The 15,782-nt window shown below is 47.2% G+C and overlaps 1 protein-coding gene across 5 annotated transcripts in view; it reads right to left on the minus strand.

Moving 5' to 3' along the window:
• Nucleotides 1–1,347: 1,347 nt before the first annotated feature.
• Nucleotides 1,348–15,782, minus strand: part of LOC110485582 (CREB3 regulatory factor-like) — a 37,643-nt gene continuing 23,208 nt past the window's right edge. For all 5 annotated transcript variants that reach the window (XM_036940112.1, XM_036940111.1, XM_036940110.1 and 2 more), the window contains 2 exons: nucleotides 7,363–7,494; nucleotides 1,348–3,043 (listed from right to left, as the gene is read on the minus strand). In XM_036940112.1, the coding sequence (XP_036796007.1) occupies nucleotides 2,907–3,043; nucleotides 7,363–7,494 (269 nt within the window). In that variant the 3' untranslated portion in view covers nucleotides 1,348–2,906. The remainder of the gene's footprint in view (nucleotides 3,044–7,362; nucleotides 7,495–15,782) is intronic.

Below are 15,782 nucleotides of genomic sequence, written 5' to 3' on the forward strand. Positions count from 1 at the left end.
AGGGTTGGGTAACAGCAGTAGTAGGAGGGAGAGGGTTGGATAACAGCAGTAGTAGGAGGGAGAGGGTTGGGTAACAGCAGTAGTAGGAGGGAGAGGGTTGGATAACAGCAGTAGTAGGAGGGAGAGGGTTGGATAACAGCAGTAGTAGGAGGGTTGGATAACAGCAGTAGTAGGAGGGAGAGGGTTGGATAACAGCAGTAGTAGGAGGGAGAGGGTTGGGTAACAGCAGTAGTAGGAGTGAGAGGGTTGGATAACAGCAGTAGTAGGAGTGAGAGGGTTGGGTAACAGCAGTTGTAGGAGTGAGAGGGTTGGGTAACAGCAGTAGTAGGAGTGAGAGGGTTGGGTAACGGCAGTAGTAGGAGTGAGAGGGTTGGGTAAAGGCAGTAGTAGGAGTGAGCGGGTTGGGTAACAGCAGTAGTAGGAGTGAGAGGGTTGGGTAACAGCAGTAGTAGGAGGGAGAGGGTTGGGTAGCAGCAGTAGTAGGAGGGTTGGATAACAGCAGTAGTAGGAGGGTTGGATAACAGCACTAGTAGGAGTGAGAGGGTTGGGTAACAGCAGTAGTAGTAGTGAGAGGGTTGGATAACAGCAGTAGTAGGAGGGAGAGGGTTGGATAACAGCAGTAGTAGGAGGAGTGAGAGGGTTGGATAACAGCAGTAGTAGGAGGAGTGAGAGGGTTGGGGAACGGCAGTAGTAGGAGGGAGAGGGTTGGATAACAGCAGTAGTAGGAGTGAGAGGGTTGGGTAACAGCAGTAGTAGGAGTGAGAGGGTTGGGTAACGGCAGTAGTAGGAGTGAGAGGGTTGGGTAAAGGCAGTAGTAGGAGTGAGCGGGTTGGGTAACAGCAGTAGTAGGAGTGAGAGGGTTGGGTAACAGCAGTAGTAGGAGGGAGAGGGTTGGGTAGCAGCAGTAGTAGGAGGGTTGGATAACAGCAGTAGTAGGAGGGTTGGATAACAGCAGTAGTAGGAGGGTTGGATAACAGCAGTAGTAGGAGTGAGAGGGTTGGGTAACAGCAGTAGTAGGAGTGAGAGGGTTGGATAACAGCAGTAGTAGGAGGGAGAGGGTTGGATAACAGCAGTAGTAGGAGGAGTGAGAGGGTTGGATAACAGCAGTAGTAGGAGGAGTGAGAGGGTTGGGTAACGGCAGTAGTAGGAGGGAGAGGGTTGGATAACAGCAGTAGTAGGAGTGAGAGGGTTGGGTAACAGCAGTAGTAGGAGTGAGAGGGTTGGATAACAGCAGTAGTAGGAGGGAGAGGGTTGGTAACAGCAGTAGTAGGAGGGAGAGGGTTGGATAACAGCAGTAGTAGGAGGGAGAGGGTTGGGTAACAGCAGTAGTAGGAGGGAGAGGGTTGGATAACAGCAGTAGTAGGAGGGAGAGGGTTGGATAACAGCAGTAGTAGGAGGGAGAGGGTTGGATAACAGCAGTAGTAGGAGGGAGAGGGTTGGGTAACAGCAGTAGTAGGAGGGAGAGGGTTGGGTAACAGCCGATCACTTCAGCTTTCATTTCAGTTCTTTGAAATGTCAGCTGTTCGTGTCATCTTTGGTCGGTTGGATTTAATAGCTACTTTTTTTAAAGTACATTTTTCTTTCTTCTAACTCTGTGACGAAAGCTCCGCAAGTCTTAGCTGCTACAGTTGCTTTGATGTTTGGTGTGATCACAGTTCATCCTCTGTTCTCTGGTCGTTCTGAGAGAAGGAACTTGCATTTTCAGGGTCATGTTCATTAGGGCACCTAACAAAACGTTTTAAGATGTTTTGCAATGGAGAAAACAAACATTTGCGTTTCTTATTGGAGAAGTCCAGGTAATATTCCCTGTTTCAGTCATTTTTGTTACATTTAGTGCCTGATGAACAGGACCCAGGTATTTCTCAAAGGGGAATAGACAGGATACAGCTACAAATCAAAGTGCTCATTTATGCCCTCTGTGGCAAGCACCAATTATGTCGCTCGCTGGTCAAAAAAGGCTCATCCCACTGATGTTTACTAGCAGGGTTGATTCCAGGAGGGTGTAACCAAGCCTGCTAAACGTTGCAGATAGCAATGTTGTGAATAGAGAAGACATTACTCCTTACTCTAGATGTCAGAGATGCACGTCTGTTCCATACAGTCTATTTCTTTCTGAACCTTGCAAGGAACGTTGTGGCCTACTGAACATGACCCCCCCCCCCCCTCCCCTCCAACTTCTCTCCTTACCCTACCCTCATGCCAACCCCTTGCCAACTTCTCTATCATCTACAAACAGTGCAATGTCTATTCATATAGGCACAATGGGATACCAATACAGTTTACTGAAGAAGGGAGAGATTAAACCAACCACACACATTCATACTACACACACACACACGCACACACACACACACACACACAGCCACAGATCAGCTGACTCACACACACATGGTCAGCAGCTAGCCTGTGTTGGTGATTAGCTGAAGGTAAGAAGTTACAGAGCGCTACTGAAGAGACAGAAGGAAACAGAGCTGAAACAGAGGAGGTTTGAACTCAAACCTCAGTCTCCCCCACCTCCTCCATCTGCTCCTCCCTCTCTTTCTCCATCCCTTTCTCCATCCACCTATTCTCCAGGTGACAGAGTGTAGTGGGGGACGGTAGGAGTGGATGGCTGTGTCCGAGGGGTGTCGCAGGGGAGCTGGTGGTGTTGGCCAGTCCATTAGGCAGCTGTCTCCTCTCCTGGTCCAGGGTGGGGCAGGGGAGCTGGTGGTGTTGGCCAGTCCATTAGGCAGCTGTCTCCTCTCCTGGTCCAGGGTGGGGCAGGGGAGCTGGTGGTGTTGGCCAGTCCATTAGGCAGCTGTCTCCTCTCCTGGTCCAGGGTGGGTCAGGGGTGATGGGGGGGGGGTACATTAGGCAGCTGTCCCCTCTCCTGGTCCAGGGGGGGATCAGGGGTGATGGGGGGTACATTAGGCAGCTGTCTCCTCTCCCGGTGCAGGGGGGGTCTGTGTGTCTTTGCCCTTGGCCCCAGCCTTGGTCAGCCCCCCTCCACTCACCTCCAGGATCCTCTGGACAAACTCTTTGGTCCGTCCAGCCACTAGAGGACCTGAGAACACACAGATGTTGAGGTTAGAATAGAGATACAAGATGTTCCTTCCTTTCCCTCCATCCACCTCCCTCTCTCCCTTCCTTTCCCTCCATCTACCTCTCTCCCTTCCTTTCCCTCCCCCCCATCTTCCTCTCTCCCTTCCTTTCCCTCCCCCCATCTTCCACTCTCCCTTCCTTTCCCTCCCTCCATCTTCCTCTCTCCCTTCCTTTTCCTCCCTCCATCTTCCTCTCTCCCTTCCTTTCCCTCCATCTTCCTCTCTCCCTTCCTTTCCCTCCCCCCATCTTCCTCTCTCCCTTCCTTTCCCTCCCCCCATCTTCCTCTCTCCCTTCCTTTCCCTCCCTCCATCTACCTCTCTCCCTTCCTTTGCCTCCCTCCATCTTCCTCTCTCCCTTCCTTTCCCTCCCTCCATCTTCCTCTCTCCCTTCCTTTCCCTCCATCTACCTCTCTCAATTCCTTTCCCTCCGTCCTCCCTCCCTGCTTCTCTCAATTCCTTTCCCTCCGTCCTCCCTCCCTGCTTCTCTCCCTTCCTTTCCCTCCGTCCATCTCTCTCCCTTCCTTTCCCTCCCTCCATCTACCTCTCTCCCTTCCTTTCCCTCCGTCAACCTCCCTCCAACTACCTCTCTCCCTTCCTTTCCCTCCGTCCCCTCCCTCCATCTTCCTCTCTCCCTTCCTTTCCCTCCCTCCCCCCTCCCTCCATCTACCTCTCTCAATTCCTTTCCCTCCCTCCATCTACCTCTCTCCCTCCCTTTCCCTTCCTTCATCTACCTCTCTCCCTTCCTTTCCCTCCATCTTCCTCTCCCCCTGCCTTTCCCTCGGTCCCCTCCCTCTCTCTCCCCCTTCCTTTCCCTCGGTCCCCTCCCTCTCTCTCCCCCTTCCTTTCCCTCGGTCCCCTCCCTCTCTCTCCCCCTTCCTTTCCCTTGGTCCCCTCCCTCTCTCTCCCCCTTCCTTTCCCTCGGTCCCCTCCCTCTCTCTCCCCCTTCCTTTCCCTCGGTCCCCTCCCTCTCTCTCCCCCTTCCTTTCCCTCGGTCCTCTCCCTTGGTCCCCTCCCTCTCCCTGCCTTTCCCTCGGTCCCCTCCCTCTCTCTCTCCCTGCCTTTCTCTCGGTCCCCTCCCTCTTTCTCTCCCTGCCTTTCCCTCGGTCCCCTCCCTCTCTCTCCCCCTGCCTTTCCCTCGGTCCCCTCCCTCTCTCTCCCCCTTCCTTTCCCTCGGTCCCCTCCCTTTCCCTCAGTCCCCTCCCTCTCTCTCCCCCTTCCTTTCCCTTCCCTGTCTCTCCCCCTTCCTTTCCCTCGGTCCCCTCCCTCTCTCCCCCCCTTCCTTTCCCTCGGTCCCCTCCCTCTCTCTGTCCCCTCCCTCTCTCTGTCCCCTTCCTCTCTCTCCCTTCCCTGTCTCTCCCCCTTCCTTTCCCTCGGTCCCCTCCCTCTCTCTGTCCCCTTCCTCTCTCTCCCTTCCCTGTCTCTCCCCCTTCCTTTCCCTCGGTCCCCTCCCTCTCTCTCCCCCTTCCTTTCCCTCGGTCCCCTCCCTCTCTCTCCCCCTTCCTTTCCCTCGGTCCCCTCCCTCTCTCTCCCCCTTCCTTTCCCTCGGTCCCCTCCCTCTCTCTCCCCCTTCCTTTCCCTCGGTCCCCTCCCTCTCTCTCCCCCTTCCTTTCCCTCGGTCCCCTCCCTCTCTCTCCCCCTTCCTTTCCCTCGGTCCCCTCCCTCTCTCTCCCCCTTCCTTTCCCTCAGTCCCCTTCCTCTCTCTCCCCTCCCTCTCTCTCCCCCTTCCTTTCCCTCGGTCCCCTCCCTCTCTCTCCCCCTTCCTTTCCCTCAGTCCCCTCCCTCTCTCTCCCCTTTCCTTTCCCTCAGTCCCCTTCCTCTCTCTCCCCTCCCTCTCTCTCCCCCTTCCTTTCCCTCGGTCCCCTCCCTCTCTCTCCCCCTTCCTTTCCCTCGGTCCCCTCCCTCTCTCTCACTTCCCCTCCCTCTCTCTCACTTTCTTTCCCTCCATCTCTCTCTCACTTCCTTTCCCTCCATCTCTCTCTCACTTCCTTTCCCTCCATCTCTCTCTCACTTCCTTTCCCTCCATCTCTCTCTCACTTCCTTTCCCTCCATCTCTCTCTCTCACTTCCTTTCCCTCCATCTCTCTCTCTCACTTCCTTTCCCTCCATCTCTCTCTCTCACTTCCTTTCCCTCCATCTCTCACTTCCTTTCCCTCCATCTCTCACTTCCTTTCCCTCCATCTCTCACTTCCTTTCCCTCCATCTCTCTCTCTCTCTCACTTCCTTTCCCTCCATCTCTCTCTCTCACTTCCTTTCCCTCCATCTCTCTCTCTCACTTCCTTTCCCTCCATCTCTCTCTCTCACTTCCTTTCCCTCCATCTCTCTCTCTCACTTCCTTTCCCTCCATCTCTCTCTCTCACTTCCTTTCCCTCCATCTCTCTCTCTCACTTCCTTTCCCTCCATCTCTCTCTCTCACTTCCTTTCCCTCCATCTCTCTCTCTCACTTCCTTTCCCTCCATCTCTCTCTCTCACTTCCTTTCCCTCCATCTCCCACCGCTGGATCCCTTAGTACAGGGATCATCAACTAGATTCAGGATAATATTTCTTGGGGCGGATGGTCAGGGGGCAGGAACATAATTACAAATAATTAGTAGACTAGAAATTGACCACAAGAAGCCCAAACATTCACTTTACTGGTCAAAAGTTTTAGAGCACCTACTCATTCAGGGGTTTTTCTTTAATTTTCTACATTGTACAATAATAGTGAGGACATAAACACTATGAAATAACACATATGGAATCATGTAGTAACCAAAAAAAAGTGTTAAACAAATCAAAATATATTTTATATTTGAAATTCTTTAAATAGCCTGCTTTTGCCTTGATGACAGCTTTGTGCACTCTTGAAATTCTCTCAACCAGCTTCATGAGGTAGTCACCAGGAATACATTTAAAATAACAGGTGTAGCTTCTTAAAAGATAATTTGTGGAATGTATTTCCTTCTTAATGCATTTGAGCCCATCAGTTGTGTTGTGACATGGTAGGGGATATACAGAAGATAGCCTTATTTGGTAAAATATCCATATTATTAATATGGCAAGAACAGCTCAAATAAGCAAAGAGAAACAACAGTCCATCATTACTTTAAGACATGAAGGTCAGCCAATATGGAAAATGTCAAGAACTTTGAAAGTTCAAGTGCAGTCGCAAAAACCATCAAGTGCTGAGATGACACTGGCTCTCATGAGGACTGCCACAGGAAAGGAAGACCCAGAGTTACCTCTGCTGCAGAGGATAAGTTCATTAGAGTTACCAGCCTCAGAAATTGCAGCCCAAATCAATTATTTACAAAGTTCAAGTAACAGACACATCTCAACATCAATTGTTCAGAGGAGACTGTGTGAATCAGGCCTTCGTGGTCAAATTGCTGCAAAGAAACCACTACTAAAGGACACTAATAATATGAAGAGACTTGCTTGGGCCAAGAAACATGAGCAATGGACATTAGATCGGTGGAAATATGTCCTTTGGTCTGGAGTCCAAATTGGAGATTTTTGGTTCCAACCGCAGTGTCTTTGTGAGATGCGGTGTGGGTGAATGGATGATGTCCCCATGTGCATTTCCCATCGTGAAGCATGGAGGAGGTGTGATGGTGTGGGGGAGCTTTGCTGGTGACACTGCCTGTGATTTATTTAGAATTCAAGGCACACTTAACCAGCATGGCTACCACAGCATTCTGCAGCAACACGCCATCCCATCTGGTTTAGCCTTAGAGGGACTATCATTTGTTTTTCAACAGGACAATGACCCAACACACCTCCAGGCTGTGTAAGGGCTATTTTACCAAGATTGAGGTGGTTTGGGATGAGTTGGACCGCAGAGTGAAAAAAAAAGCACTCCTTCAAGGCCATTGGAAAAGCATTCCAGGTGAAGCTGGTTGAGAGAATGCCAAGAGTGTGCAAAGCTGTCATCAAGGCAAAGGGTGGCTATTTGAAGAATGTTAAATATATTTAAATTTGTTTAACACTTTTTTTTTGTTACTAAATGATTCCATATGTGTTATTTCATAGTTTGATGTCTTCACTATTAGAAAATAGAAAACATAAAGAAAGACCCTGGAATGGTAGTGTATAACAGTACTGTATAATATTTATCTAAAACATCATCATCTCACAAGCCTGGCTTACATTTCACATATACCGCTCTATTATGCGTGGGAATACTTTGGAACAGATTTCCAAAAATAAAAACACTTGGCTGGTGTTTTTACTCTTTTATGTCCAACAATAAAACATTTAAAAATGTTAAATATAATTCCCAGAAAATCCCCTCCCCCCTCCCTCACCACTGGACTCTTTCAGTATGTCCTCCAGTCTCTGGGTCATCCCTCGTTCATCTTTGTCCACCTCCTCTCCGCTGTGCTCCACCCTCTGACCAATCACCTCCTTGATCCTCAGCAACGCCCCCAAAAGGTTCTCTACACACACACACACACACACACACACACACACACACACACACACACACACACACACACACACACACACACACACACACACACACACACACACACACACACACACACAACCATAAAAATCTGTTGAAGTAGCAGTATACTATTCAGTTCATAGTATAATGAAATCAATGTGCTCTATTTGAATGGGCTTCAGTTGGCAGGTAGTTAGAAGATGGATAATGCAGCATGATGTACTACAGTTCCCATAATGCTCTCTGTCTCCTTAATACAGATAATAATCTCCCTGTAGGGGACACAGCCCTCCCATCCCCTCCTCTCACACACATCCTTCGCTCCAGATTTCCTTCTATTGCCTCCAAAGGACAGGCTCTCTGGGAGACACTAAACACACGGACACACACACACGGACACACGGACACACACACACACTACTTTGTAGAGTAATGGAGGTCAGGCTGTCCAGAGTTGGCAGGTGTCCCAGCTCCAGTCATTTTGAAGTGAACTCCCCAGTCCACTGCTTATACACATGGAAACATGAGGCTTGTATACACATATAAAATGAGAGAAAGGGAGGAAGAGAGAGGGGAGTGTGTATGTTTATGGGGTGGTGGGGGGTGAGAGAGAGAGCAAGGGAGAGAGGGAGGAAATGAAGAGAGGGAGCAAATGAGGTGAAACTCCTGCCTAGCCTCCAGCTCCTAGACCTCTGTTAGTGACGGATGGAGGGAAGGAAAGGGACTAAGGCCAAATCACAAGCCCCCGCCCGTTCAGGCAGCGGAATGTTGGCCCGCCTTCTGGAATGTTTGGAATTCCAGCAACAAAAGAGCTGTTGGGAAGATTCCAACAGGTTAACCCGGGGTTGCCAGGTTTGACTGGGGAAGCGGAGGGGAGATTTGACTGGGGGAGAGGAGTGGGAGATTTGACTGGGGGAGAGGATGGAGAGCAGAGGGAGATTGTCAGGTTTGGATGGGACTTGGTAGGGGAGGGAGGTGGGGAAGTTGCCGGGTTTGGGCAGAGGAAAGGGGAGAAGAGGTTTTGAGTTGCCAGGTTTGGATTGGGGGAGGGTAGGGTTGCTAGGTTTATCTGGAGAGGAAAAGGAGGGTTAGGTCCAACTAGGGAAAGAGGGAGGGAGGGTTACACTTCAGCTCCGCTATAGGCGGTGTGCTGTGTTGCATTCCCATCAGCGTTACTGTGACGTTCTACCTGATACACAGAGCGGGTTGTTTTACAGAGGAGAGGAGCAGCGGGGGGAGAGCGTCTTTGTTCTATGTTCCCCTACTGCTGTACCATAGAAACCATTATGCAGATGTACAATACAGAGATGTAGGATCTTCATTTGATCCGTCTTTTGTTGCTGAGAATTTTCCTGCACGGCAGGAAATGAAAACTTGCAGTGTATTCGAGGTTTACAAAGGCTTCTAAAGTTTGTAATTTCCACTTTAAAATGTCAGACTTATTTTGCCCTAATGTAAAATGTATCAACCCCTACAAGAAATTATTATCCACATAATAATTCAGATTTCCTGTTGTTGCAGGATTATTTTCCCACTGTTGCAAACTCAAAATGAAGATCCTACATCTGTAGCTTTCCAATGGGCTCACCATGTCATTTCAACGTGGAAATGTGGGTAATACTTGGTTGAGACTAGGGGTGAAAGTAAGGCAGTACGGCATCCTGGCAAAATGAATAGCGGGGGTGCTCCATAACGGTAAAACACGAGTCTATCACCAGAATTAAAACTAAATGTCTAGAAAACTGTAGGATATTACACCCTTATTTATCATTACCGCATGTCAGATGCATGAGAAATGGACGTGAAAACGGGTGGTATAGCCTACGCTCCAAAACGCCATGTGGGTGGACGAGAACACGGACATTTTGCCAAGGCAGAGAAGAGTGTCTGAAAGGCCCGCGGACAGCAGTGGACACATTCATTCTGTCTTTACACTTCTTGGTGTTTCGTGTAACAGACGTCTCTTTCTATTCTCCACTGCTGGGAGGTAATATGTTGTGAGTGGATGAGCGCGGACAGCCTAGTGAAGGAGACCTGGGAAGGGATTGTTTTAGGAGCGCTGCTGGGAGGTAATATGTTGTGAGTGGATGAGCGCGGACAGCCTAGTGAAGGAGACCTGGGAAGGGATTGTTTTAGGAGCGCTGCTGGGAGGTAATATGTTGTGAGTGGATGAGCGCAGACAGCCTAGTGAAGGAGACCTGGGAAGGGATTGTTTTAGGAGCGCTGCTGGGAGGTAATATGTTGTGAGTGGATGAGCGCGGGCAGCCTAGTGAAGGAGACCTGGGAAGGGATTGTTTTAGGAGCGCTGCTGGGAGGTAATATGTTGTGAGTGGATGAGCGCAGACAGCCTAGTGAAGGAGACCTGGGAAGGGATTGTTTTAGGAGCGCTGCTGGGAGGTAATATGTTGTGAGTGGATGAGCGCAGGCAGCCTAGTAAAGGAGACCTGGGAAGGGATTGTTTTAGGAGCGCTGCTGGGAGGTAATATGTTGTGAGTGGATGAGCGCAGACAGCCTAGTGAAGGAGACCTGGGAAGGGATTGTTTTAGGAGCGCTGCTGGGAGGTAATATGTTGTGAGTGGATGAGCGCGGGCAGCCTAGTGAAGGAGACCTGGGAAGGGATTGTTTTAGGAGCGCTGCTGGGAGGTAATATGTTGTGAGTGGATGAGCGCAGACAGCCTAGTGAAGGAGACCTGGGAAGGGATTGTTTTAGGAGCGCTGCTGGGAGGTAATATGTTGTGAGTGGATGAGCGCAGGCAGCCTAGTAAAGGAGACCTGGGAAGGGATTGTTTTAGGAGCGCTTGCACACGTAGGAGGTCCCGACCCGGGAAGAAATGGATTCTACTTTCACCCCTGGTTGAGATGTTGTTCAATCAGATTTCAACCTTTATCTTCCCACTCAAAAAGACAGCCAGAAGTAGTGGAAATCCCAGTGTTATCACTATGCTTTCAACCAACCTCCTAAAAGACAAATCCCAGTGTTATCACTATGCTTTCAACCTCCTAAAAGCCAAATCCCAGTGTTATCACTATGCTTTCAACCAACTGCCTAAAAGACAAATCCCAGTGTTATCACTATGCTTTCAACCAACTGCCTAAAAGACAAATCCCAGTGTTATCACTATGCTTTCAACCAACCTCCTAAAAGACAAATCCCAGTGTTATCACTATGCTTTCAACCAACTGCCTAAAAGACAAATCCCAGTGTTATCACTATGCTTTCAACCAACCTCCTAAAAGACAAATCCCAGTGTTATCACTATGCTTTCAACCAACCTCCTAAAAGACAAATCCCAGTGTTATCACTATGCTTTCAACCAACCTCCTAAAAGACAAATCCCAGTGTTATCACTATGCTTTCAACCAACCACCTAAAAGACAAATCCCAGTGTTATCACTATGCTTTCAACCAACCTCCTAAAAGACAAATCCCAGTGTTATCACTATGCTTTCAACCAACCACCTAAAAGACAAATCCCAGTGTTATCACTATGCTTTCAACCAACCACCTAAAAGACAAATCCCAGTGTTATCACTATGCTTTCAACCAACCTCCTAAAAGACAAATCCCAGTGTTATCACTATGCTTTCAACCAACCTCCTAAAAGACAAATCCCAGTGTTATCACTATGCTTTCAACCAACCACCTAAAAGACAAATCCCAGTGTTATCACTATGCTTTCAAACAACCTCCTAAAAGACAAATCCCAGTGTTATCACTATGCTTTCAACCAACCTCCTAAAAGACAAATCGCAGTGTTATCACTATGCTTTCAAACAACCTCCTAAAAGACAAATCCCAGTGTTATCACTATGCTTTCAACCAACCTCCTAAAAGACAAATCCCAGTGTTATCACTATGCTTTCAACCAACCTCCTAAAAGACAAATCCCAGTGTTATCACTATGCTTTCAACCAACCTCCTAAAAGACAAATCCCAGTGTTATCACTATGCTTTCAAACAACCTCCTAAAAGACAAATCCCAGTGTTATCACTATGCTTTCAACCAACCTCCTAAAAGACAAATCCCAGTGTTATCACTATGCTTTCAACCAACCTCCTAAAAGACAAATCCCAGTGTTATCACTATGCTTTCAACCAACCTCCTAAAAGACAAATCCCAGTGTTATCACTATGCTTTCAACCAACCTCCTAAAAGACAAATCCCAGTGTTATCACTATGCTTTCAACCAACCGCCTAAAAAAGACAAATTCCAATTGGAAAACAACGTCCGATGTTTTAGTTAAGATGTCTAAATGTGTTTCACTGCACTTTCAACCATTTAAACGCACAACACAGTTGAAGTGGGAATACATAGTCAGAAATGAACGTGTTATCACTGTGCCTCATCTGACAGCACAACCAAATGACCTGGATTACAGATGGTGCAAGTCACCAACGCTGTTTGAGATTCTGTTCAGATTATTAGAGCAATCGTGAACATCTCCGCAGACCTGCGCGCTTTCTATGAAGACATGAGAAGACATGTATAGTTACTGTAGGCGAACCTCAACATGTGGCCATGGATGTGTTACTCCTTTTAAGGCTGAATAAATACTACTACATTACTTTGTCAGACAGCCTTAACTTTAGGCTGTTTACGGTCTTACAGAACTAGTATTGAATTGTAATAACGCAGCCAGATATCAACATTTAAAGGATATCGAATGCTTGGATAGTTTAACCCGAGCTACTGGCTTAAAAAAAAGTGCATTTTTGGATTAGTTGTACATGTGAATCCAACATATTATTTGTTAACTTGTCGATAAGTTAAAAGGCTTTCTAAAAGTGATATTGAATTGTGTTGAGATGTAGATCTCTTTTTTTGCCACTGACTGAGTCTGGCTTTAATTCCAGTTTGTCTACAAATTAATCATTTATGTGTTGGATTCACGTCTCAATCTCAACCAAGAATCAAAGTTAAGGAATAGGACTAAATCAAATCAAACTTGATGTAAAGTGCATTCTTTAACTTAGATTTCTGTTTGAGATGGAGACGTAAATCCAACATATTAGTGATTAACTTGGAGATAAAATTGAAATCAAACAAAGCTTGAATTGTCTATTTTTAGTTGGAGCCTAGGTTGAATTGTCTAGTTGGACCCTAGGTTGAATTGTCTAGTTGAACCCTAGGTTGAATTGTCTAGTTGGACCCTAGGTTGAATTGTCTAGTTGGACCCTAGGTTGAATTGTCTATTTTTAGTTGGACCCTAGGTTGAATTGTCTATTTTTAGTTGAACCCTAGGTTGAATTGTCTATTTTTAGTTGGACCCTAGGTTGAATTGTCTATTTTTAGTTGGACCCTAGGCTGAATTGTCTATTTTTAGTTGGACCCTAGGTTGAATTGTCTAGTTGAACCCTAGGTTGAATTGTCTAGTCTTGTCTTGTCTTGAATTGTCAAGTCTACGACTTGCAGACTTGTTTTTGAGTTGCTGTGCGTTTTGTTGCCAACCTGTTTTGCTACCTGACAAATTTACGGTTTTTACTTTTTAATTACCGTTTATATTTTTGTTTTTTCCAACTCAACTTTTTCACCCCGGACGCTTTATCTGGACACGGTTCGTCAGGACCTCCAACAGCCGAAGCTAAGTAGTAACATTAACATGATGCCTTCTAATTGCAGTCGCTGTACTCGCCTTACGGCGAGGATAGCTGTGCTACAAGCCCAGCTTCAGACGCAATCGCTAGGCAAGGGTAATTTCAGTGTAGGAAAGGATGAAACCGCGTCTGTGCCACCAGTAAGTACAGATAGTAGTATAAATCCCCTGGCACAGTCCCCGCAGCCGGACAACTTTCTCACGGTTTCTGGAAGGAAATGCTGTAGGAACGCTCAACCGGTGTCGCTCATTCAGCCGACAGAAACTTTCAACCGGTTTTCCCCATTAAGCAGCGGGTCGGAGTCAGAGGCCGAGTCTTCTCTGGTCTCTACTCCTCCCGTTACGGGGTCTGAGACGCCGAAGCTTCCCACCATTAGCTCTGACAAATTGAAAACTCCAGTCATTGGCGACTCCATTACCCGCAGTATTAGACTTAAAACGAATCATCCAGCTGTCATCATACACTGTTTACCGGGGGGCAGGGCTACCGACGTTAAGGCTAATCTGAAGATGGTGCTGGCTAAAGCTAAAACTGGCGAGTGTAGAGAGTATAGAGATATTGTTATCCACGTCGGCACCAACGATGTTAGGATGAAACAGTCAGAGATCACATAGCTTCTGCGTGTAAATCAGCTAGAAAGATGTGTCGGCATCGAGTAATTGTCTCTGGCCCCCTCCCAGTTAGGGGGAGTGATGAGCTCTACAGCAGAGTCTCACAACTCAATCGCTGGTTGAAAACTGTTTTCTGCCCCTCCCAAAAGATAGAATTTGTAGATAATTGGCCCTCTTTCTGGGACTCACCCACAAACAGGACCAAGCCTGACCTGCTGAGGAGTGACGGACTCCATCCTAGCTGGAGGGGTGCTCTCATTTTATCTACCAACATAGACAGGGCTCTAACTCCTCTAGCTCCACAATGAAATAGGGTGCAGGCCAGGCAGCAGGCTGTTAGCCAGCCTGCCAGCATAGTGGAGTCTGCCACTAGCACAGTCAGTATAGTCAGCTCAGCTATCACCATTGAGACTGTGTCTGTGCCTCGACCTAGGTTGGGCAAAACTAAACATGGCGGTGTTCGCCTTAGCAATCTCACTAGGATAAAGACCACCTCCATTCCTGTCATTATTGAAAGAGATCATGATACCTCACATCTCAAAATAGGGCTACTTAATATTAGATCCCTTACTTCAAAGGCAATTATAGTCAATGAACTAATCACTGATCATAATCTTGATGTGATTGGCCTGACTGAAACATGGCTTAAGCCTGATGAATTTACTGTGTTAAATGAGGCCTCACCTCCTGGCTACACTAGTGACCATATCCCCCGTGCATCCCGCAAAGGCGGAGGTGTTGCTAACATTTACGATAGCAAATTTCAATTTACAAAAAAAAAATACGTTTTCGTCTTTTGAGCTTCTAGTCATGAAATCTATGCAGCCTACTCAATCACTTTTTATAGCTACTGTTTACAGGCCTCCTGGGCCATATACAGCGTTCCTCACTGAGTTCCCTGAATTCCTATCGGACCTTGTAGTCATAGCGGATAATATTCTAATCTTTGGTGACTTTAATATTCACATGGAAAAGTCCACAGACCCACTCCAAAAGGCTTTCGGAGCCATCATCGACTCAGTGGGTTTTGTCCAACATGTCTCTGGACCCACTCACTGTCACAGTCATACGCTGGACCTAGTTTTGTCCCATGGAATAAATGTTGTGGATCTTAATGTTTTTCCTCATAATCCTGGACTATCGGACCACCATTTTATTACGTTTGCAATTGCAACAAATAATCTGCTCAGACCCCAACCAAGGATCATCAAAAGTCGTGCTATAAATTCACAGACAACACAAAGATTCCTTGATGTCCTTCCAGATTCCCTCTGTCTACCCAAGGACGCCAGAGGACAAAAATCAGTTAACCACCTAACTGAGGAACTCAACTTAACCTTGCGCAATACCCTAGATGCAGTTGCACCCCTAAAAACTAAAAACATTTCTCATAAGAAACTAGCTCCCTGGTACACAGAAAATACCCGAGCTCTGAAGCAAGCTTCCAGAAAATTGGAACGGAAATGGCGCCACACCAAACTGGAAGTCTTCCGACTAGCTTGGAAAGACAGTACTGTGCAGTACCGAAGAGCCCTTACTGCTGCTCGATCATCCTATTTTTCTAACTTAATTGAGGAAAATAAGAACAATCCGAAATTCCTTTTTGATACTGTCGCAAAGCTAACTAAAAAGCAGCATTCCCCAAGAGAGGATGACTTTCACTTTAGCAGTGATAAATTCATGAACTTCTTTGAGGAAAAGATTATGATTATTAGAAAGCAAATTACGGACTCCTCCTTAAATCTGCGTATTCCTTCAAAGCTCAGTTGTCCTGAGTCTGCACAACTCTGCCAGGACCTAGGATCAAGAGAGACGCTCAAGTGTTTTAGTACTATATCTCTTGACACAATGATGAAAATAATCATGGCCTCTAAACCTTCAAGCTGCATACTGGACCCTATTCCAACTAAACTACTGAAAAAGCTGCTTCCTGTGCTTGGCCCTCCTATGTTGAACATAATAAACGGCTCTCTATCCACCGGATGTGTACCAAACTCACTAAAAGTGGCAGTAATAAAGCCTCTCTTGAAAAAGCCAAACCTTGACCCAGAATATATAAAAGACTATCG

The sequence above is a fragment of the Oncorhynchus mykiss genome, chromosome 13 (genome assembly GCF_013265735.2).
Source record: "Oncorhynchus mykiss isolate Arlee chromosome 13, USDA_OmykA_1.1, whole genome shotgun sequence".
Classification (NCBI taxonomy): domain Eukaryota; kingdom Metazoa; phylum Chordata; class Actinopteri; order Salmoniformes; family Salmonidae; genus Oncorhynchus; species Oncorhynchus mykiss.